The sequence below is a fragment of the Bison bison genome, unplaced genomic scaffold (assembly GCF_000754665.1).
Source record: "Bison bison bison isolate TAMUID 2011002044 unplaced genomic scaffold, Bison_UMD1.0 scf7180017864469, whole genome shotgun sequence".
NCBI lineage: Eukaryota > Metazoa > Chordata > Mammalia > Artiodactyla > Bovidae > Bison > Bison bison.
Window position 1 is genome coordinate 8,104,292 of NW_011495030.1, and position 7,797 is coordinate 8,112,088.

Consider the following 7,797-nt stretch of genomic DNA (forward strand, 5'->3'; position numbering starts at 1 on the left):
CATATGGCTTTTATGTTTCAATTTGTTGATATGGTGTATCACATTGATTGATTTGCATATATTAAAGAATCCTTGCATCCCTGGAATAAACCCAACTTGATCATTGTGTATGAGCTTTTTAACATGTTGTTGAATTCTGTTTGCTAGAATTTTGTTGAGGATTTTTGCATCTATGTTCATCAGTGATATTGGTATATAATTTTCTTTTTATGTGTTGTCTTTGCCAGGTTTTGGTATCAGGGTGATTGTGGCCTCATAGAATGAGTTTGGAAGTGTTCCTTTCTCTGCAACTTTATGGAATAGTTTCAGAAAAATAGGCATTAGCTCCTCTCTAAATGTTTGATATAATTCCTGTGAAGCCATCTGACCCTGGGCTTTTGTTTTTTGGGAGATTTTTGATCACAGTTTCAATTTTAGTGTTTGTAATTGAGTTGTTCATAATTTCTATTTCTTACTGGTTCAGTCTTGGGAGGTTGAACTTTTCTAAGAATCTGTCTGTTTCCTGTTTTTGTTTTTAAATATTTATTTTTGGCTGCCTTGGGTCATAGTTGCAGCATGCAGGATCTTTCCACATGGCATAAGGGCTCTAGAACTTGGGCTCAGTAGTTGCCCTACAGTATGTGGGATCTTACTTCCCCAACCAGGGATGGAACCCATGTCCCCTGCATTGGCAGGCGGATTCTTAGCCACTGGACCACCAGGGAAGTCTCCAGTGCTGTTTTTTTTCTTTTTATTTTACAAGTCACAGTTGTGGCTTATGTGGTTTATAGCTATAAGATTTTTGGACCCGTAGTTTATCTCTTTCTATGGTTCTTTTGGACTAGACATCAAGGAAACACAGGCACCATCCACCCAAAACATGGCCTTTTGTGGTTTGTCGTAATACTCACTTACCAAAGGTTACAACTGATTAGAAATGAGATAAATTTTCTTACAACAAAAGATAAGTAGGGTATTTGGAACCTAGAAAGAGCTTAGAGGAAAAAAGTAGCAGTAGTAGTAACAGTAGTTAATTTTGTAATAGTAGTAATACTAGCAGAAGTAGTTGTAACAGCTGCTGAAGGGGCAAAATGGCCTCAGTTTTAAGCACCTACTATATCCAGGTGCTATACTTGATATCTTACATGTTTTATCTCATCTAATCTTACCGGCAGCCCTGCAAAGTAGACATACTCTCCCCATATTACAGGCAAGAAACTGAGATTCAGAGAACTAACCTGCCTAAGGACATGCTGTTAGTAAACAGCAGAGCTGGGTCTGCCTGTAAAACCTGTGCTCACTCTAGTTCACTACCTATTCCCTGACCTGTATGGAGAGCTGAGTTAGATGGCCTGACATCAATCTAGATCTCAGTGCTTAGGAAAGAACTTTCTACCAATGGTTATTGTGTCTTCTTTGAAAACCCTCGAAAGTCAAAATAGTATATATTCAAGCAGAACAAGTAGGTTTTTATATTTTTACCCCCATCTGATGATATACAGTTCCAAGTTTCAGACTTAAGCCAGCCAAATGGCTGAAGTTTAATCAGCAAGGTCAAGGCTAACGGGCAAGGTTTTCTTTGACTAAACGATTTTGAGTTTCAAGCCCCACCTCAAGCCCTAGGGATATGGTTAACCATTATGTGTTGAGGCTTCCAAGAAGGATCAATGGGTAGGGGCACAAATCACTTCTGACAAAGAAAACCCACCAGTGCATTCAGTTTAAATGTTTTCAACCAGCACTGACATGAACTTAGTGTTTCCAAAGACTATTTAAGTCAAAACAGATCTGAAGGATTACGCAAAAGCCCAAAACTTTGAGAGGGATTTGGACTGCTCCAGAAATCTCTAATTGCAAATTGGTGGTCACAGCCACTGAAGGAAACCACACTTGTCAAAGAACTCTGGTCTGTGTTTGACCAGGCCCTCAGATACCATCTGTGACACATCACCAGGGAGATGAATGAGCAGTAAATCAGGTTGGTGAGAACTCTTGAGGCTTTTCGAGCCCACAGAATATGGATTTGTGGATAGAATCAGGGAGTCTTCTAGTTTAAATTGACAGTGTCCCCATCTTTGGCTTTCAACCCAGTGGCATCCTTGGCCCAAGGATGAGAGCGTGTGTCTAGAAAATATAGTGGGTCCCTTCAAAGCTCATTCAAATCCAGGGATTTTTCAGGGCAGGGCAAACTCTGGTTTTCTTTGAAATGACCAGATTTAAATCATCTGGAAAATGTTGCTGATGCAAAATGGCTTATTCCAAACAGAAATATCCCTAGTGCCACATTTTATCCACCTGAGAGGGACCTTTTTAAATACAAGGTATTTAAAATCCCCTTCTGGATTCCAGATCTCTCCTCCTTTTGCACAAAGGGCACCCACTGGCAGAAAGGAGTGGTCAGGAATAAGCAGTTGTACCTTGGACAGGAGTCATAGCTATTTCTCAACTCAGTGCTCTAAAGGGCAGTTCCCAGAGAGGCCAAGAGTCTTGTGATGTAAAGGAAGTACATGAAACCTGCTTGGCTAGTGCCTCATTCCTTTGCCTTCACCCTGAATATCCTTGCCCACGCACCCCTAACCCAATCCCTCTACCATCCTTCAAAGCAGTACAAATTCCTGCCACGTATCAGATCCTCAATAAGTTATTGCTTGGCTGAGTAGACAGACGAAGGGGGGAAGCAAACAGGTGGAGATGTACCTGGCCCTTGTTTAGGATGGACGGATGCATAGATGGGTGGATAAAGCTCTCCATTAACACCTTCGTTTGGTAAACTCTTGCCTTCCTCTTTAATCTCTCTCTAGCTCATTCATTGAGTGCCGCTCATGCAGTTCCTCTCCACTTCCTTGAATTAGAATGATGAGCCACACCTCCCCCTGGAAAAAGCTCACACTCCCCTCTGTCTCCCACAACTCTCTAATGAGGCAGAGCTGGTGCTCAGCAGAGAAGAGATTCTGACTGGCTAATTTGGGAGACAGCAGTAACTGACTACGGGACTAACCACTGTGGGCCAGGGGCCTGGAGGGGAGAAATAGGTGTCTAACTCCTTTTGTGCTGGTGTGTTTTGTCTACAGTGTCACTGCCACCGCCGCCAGCATCGGAGCTGCCGGTGTGCCCCAGGCCGGCCTGGTGACCATGGTGATTGTGCTGAGTGCTGTGGGCCTGCCCGCGGAGGATGTCACCCTCATCATCGCTGTTGACTGGCTCCTGTGAGTTGGAATAAATGTGCTGCCTCTGCCGGATGGGAAGGCACGCTTCCCAGCCATGCAGAATCTACAGTCTGTCATTATCCTCTCCTCAGATTGCCTAATGAGCCATCTGTTGCTGCTTTAATTTCCCTCTGACTAGGCCATCTGATAATGTGCTTAAAAATTAACTCCTCATAACTTCAAGCAGTGATTTTATAAAGGCAGTGATGTTCATTAGTGTATTATGCCTGATAACGCTCAAGGTTAGGATCTGGGTGTGGGATGAGATAAACAACATAAAATAATGTGAAGACACTGGGCAAGGCCTCAGCCATTCCAAACCTCATAGGCCACCCTAGCCTATCCCAGCCCTGGGTCAGCACCATAGGTTCAGAACCACCTAGTTCAGTGTCAGCCCACCTTCCCAAGATCGTCAGCACCATCAGGACACAAGCAAGGGCTTCGGGATAAGGTTAATTGGGATCTGAATCCTGGTTCAGTGGCTGTTTGACCTTGAAAAAGTTCCTTAACCTCTCTGGGGGCCAGCTGCATTATCTGTGAGATGGGGATGATTCTGTCAAGTTCATGGGGTTGGTGTAAGGATTAAGTGAGCTATGTGTGTCCAGAACACACATAGCTATGTGTGTGAGAAGTGTGTCCAGAACAGTGTCTGGCTGGCAGTATGTGCTCAGTTAACAGCAAGTTTAATTGTTATGATTAGAATGAGTTGAACCATTCAAGCCTAGGTTCATTCCCAACAGTTCGTTCCCTCTCTTTCACACACACACCTCCCTAAGAAACACAGCAGAAGATCTGGGTAAAAACATATCTTTTGTGACCCCCAAGGTTAAAGTTAGAGTGAGCCTGGTTCCTGGCTTTAACCTTGATACCCACTCTGTACAGTGGTCTTTCAGTAGCTGGGTCTGGCTCTGTCCCCTGGCCATCAGGGGAAGAGTCTGCTCCATATGGAGCCTTCACTCAGACCCAACCGAGCTTACTGGGCAGTACAGTGCCATGTAGTTTGCAAATAGCAGCTAAAAATTGTAGAAAGAGAAAACAGAAACATTCCATGTGGCTTTGAAGGTACAGTCATGTCCCCAAAGGCAGAAGCTTCTGCTCTTGGGAGGCTACTTTGGGGCCCCCTCAACAGCTTGCTGGTTCTTTGAGGCCCAACTGAAGTAGCCCCTTTCTTGCCAACATACCCTACTATTGAGACAAGTGCCTTTTGTCTAGTGGTGATGGTGGATTTGCACTCTTTCCTCTCCCTGGTTCTTCCTGGAACACTGGTGACCTTCACTTCTAAGACACCCAGAGAAGTCAAAGGTGCAGCTTGATCTACGGAACAAAAAGACACTAGCTGGTCCACAGCAGGGTCTAGTTCAGTCCACGTTCTAAATAGCAGGAGGGCACCCAGAATGGACATGTGGGAGCACTGCTGGCCTTTTCTGTCCTGCCGGTGTAGCTTTCACAGGAACATTCATGTAGACAGTTCCTAGCAACGGTGCTCCAGCACCCCAGATACCTCTCCACCTCCTCGTCGTCCTGCTGCTGGCCTCTCCGCCAGGCCTTCTGGGAGTTAACACTAGCTGAGGTGCCCCAAGGGGAAAGCTGCTCACAGGCTGGCCTGGGTTTTCTGACCCTGTGCTCAGCAGCATCCTTGCTGGCTTCCTCATGGAGTGACCTTGTGTGGGAAAGAAAGGAGCACACTGGGGACACACACATACACACTCCTGCTTGGCACACACACACACACACCACCCCACAAAACATCCAGGTTCTCTCACCTTAGCCAAGAGAAAGCTGAGAAATGCACACAAGACAGAGGCTAGGGTTAAAGACTAATGAATCCTGACCCTCCCCACAAATATCTGTGGAGATTGTGTTCACATTTCTTTGGGAGGAAAGGAGGGAATTTAGGAGATGATGCTGGATTCGGGGGCGTCGTGACTGACGAGGACCCGGGGCAGCCTGTGCGCTCATTTTGTGCCTTTAGAGACAGCCCCTGATCCAGGCCTGTGAAGTGGGGGGCCTCTGGTTAGCCAGCCCTGAGAAGCACCCTCTGTGGTTTGCTGAATTTATAACTGAATTCCTCAGGTCCTTTCCTGTCTCCAACTCGAAGGAAAGTGAAACCCGGGCTTCGTGTCTGACTCACCTTCTGTCCTCCCCAGGGACCGGTTCAGGACCATGGTGAATGTCCTTGGAGATGCCTTTGGGACTGGCATTGTGGAGAAGCTCTCCAAGAAGGAGTTGGAGCAAATGGATGTCTCATCGGAGGTCAACATCGTGAACCCCTTCACCTTGGAATCCACAGCACTCGACAATGAGGACTCAGACACCAAGAAGTCCTACGTCAACGGAGGCTTTGCCGTCGACAAGTCCGATACCATCTCGTTCACCCAGACCTCACAGTTCTAGGGCCTCTGGCTTCAGAAGACTGGGGGTGGTGAAGGACCTCTCCAGGAGAGTCATCTCTTAGCAAATTCAGACATTAAATAAGGAAAACACTAACAGCCAACTGTACATCTGATTTGATACAGACCTCCAGATTATTTTCTATATTTGGATTCACAGCTTTTGCTCACCAGGTACTGGGATTTGGAGGTGAGTAAGATGAGAGGAAACTGATTAAAAGGAAAGCTGTATTATCTGGAATTTTTAAAGTCTATGAGAGACAGAATTGGGAAGTACATAGAATAGACATAACTGTTTTAATTAGGTAATAGATGTGAAAGAGAAATTGCTTTCTCATGCACGGACCAGTGTTTTGGGTTTTTTAAAAATATACATATATATATATTGTCATCGACTACACATTTTTACTCGGGCTTTCTATTGCCATGGATTTCCTTTGACCTCTCACATTTGTATAGATTATAATGAAGCTAAACAACAGCGCCCCCCCCCAACAAAGTTAATGTGCCAAATTGTCCATTTTGAACCCATCTCCAGCCAATTTCAAAGGAACTACTTTGAAAGAAAACAGACCAGCACAGTTCTGCAATAATAGTTTTAAGATGGGTGTGAGATTTGGGGAGAAGAGATTTCTTTTTCTCGATGTACTGTATGGGGATGCTGGTAACTACTGACCCACTGTTCAGTAGAGAGCTAGAGATATATATATGTATATATTTATTATTTTCATATAATTTGCCAGACAAAGGTCAGAATTGAACTCTCAATGTGAAATAAAGTGCTCTCCTTGTACTTGAATAATAACTATGATTGCAATCCAGATCGGTTTTGGGGCTTAATCAGAACTCCTCTCTCATAAGCACTACTAGAATGAGAAATCATGCTAGTTGTTTGTCTCATGTCTGTGTATCAGCCCCAAAGCAGAGACACATTCTGGTAGCACAGCCACTAATTTAGAGCTTCCAAGATACTACTGCTGGGAGGCAATCTGTATCAGCTCTACATAAGACTATATTCATGGGGTCGCAAAGAGTCGGACATGACTGAGCGACTGAACTGGACTGAACTGAACTGATACACAAAGGTGTCACTCATATAAGGCTGGGTGGGTTTTTATCCAGCTGGATATGTTTAATAATTATATTATCCAACTATAATTCCTCCAAGGTCAATTATACCCACATAAAATGACAGTACTTTGCCTTTTTCTACCCATCAGACCCAAACAACATTGGCACAGCTACCAGCTAAGTTGTATTTTAATATAGGTTTGATGGATCGTGTAAGCCACACTGGCCAGAAAAGCACTGTCCCTACCCTGGATTCTTGCAAAGTAAATCCCGTGACATGAGACATTGGTATCAGTGGTTCAGGGAATTCTTGCATTGAACGAAACTTGTCTCCTCTTCCAGGGAAGATGGTTCTAACTAGTAGTCTAGCAGTCTCAGCCCCTGCTCATTAAAATCCGATGCCTGTCATTCTTCTGTTCATTTGTGAGGACATTGTATTAAAGTCTGTGCTTGGCTCTCATCTTGTAAATAATGCTTAACATAAACTTATAGTTACACCAAGATCCAAAATAGTCCTGTTTCTGCAGTACTGCATAGCCAAGTTAAGCCTAGCTAAGAAACCAGAAACTGTGCCAAAGATCATGGAATAGTTTTTTTTTTTAAAAAAAAAGTTCTGTATTGACCACCTGTACCTGAAATCTTTAAGAGAATGATACCAAATGATCATGTAAACATAAAATGGACCTGTGATTAAATGTGAATTTTAAACTGCTAATGTTGGTGTTATTTATAGGAAGTAAATGTAAATTCAGCTGAATCAGCAACTTATCTTGGGCTGAATGGTTCAACCCCCTTGGCAGGCTGCTCCAACTTGAGGTACTAGAGCTGACAGAGCTGTTCGTGAACTGCAGGTCATCCTTATTTTGGAGTGAGTTTGTAACCAGCCTCTTAACACACTGTGCAGTTAACTCATAAAAGAGAACAATGTTCCATTTCTGTCTCAATAAACATTGCCGTCACTCTTTCTTCCCTGCCTTTTCTTCCTTTATCTGTTCTTTTTATCTCATTCCCTCTGATGAGTGTGGGAAGGGAAAGACCTGGTCAGTTGATTCAGACTGTACCCAGATTATTGTTTTCAAAACTGTGTTTGTACCCAAGAATGAAAAAGCACAAATGGAGGAAGAGTAAGCTGATTTTTCATGTTAATCAGT

The 7,797-nt window shown here is 43.9% G+C and overlaps 1 protein-coding gene across 1 annotated transcript in view; it reads left to right on the plus strand.

The window, feature by feature from the left end:
- SLC1A1 (solute carrier family 1 (neuronal/epithelial high affinity glutamate transporter, system Xag), member 1) overlaps window positions 1-7,361 on the plus strand; it is a 78,661-nt gene extending 71,300 nt beyond the window's left edge. Inside the window, exons 11-12 of the mRNA XM_010860706.1 lie at window positions 3,051-3,185; window positions 5,333-7,361. Coding sequence (XP_010859008.1) covers window positions 3,051-3,185; window positions 5,333-5,579 — 382 coding nt within the window. The 3' untranslated portion in view covers window positions 5,580-7,361. The remainder of the gene's footprint in view (window positions 1-3,050; window positions 3,186-5,332) is intronic.
- The last annotated feature ends 436 nt before the right edge of the window (window positions 7,362-7,797 follow it).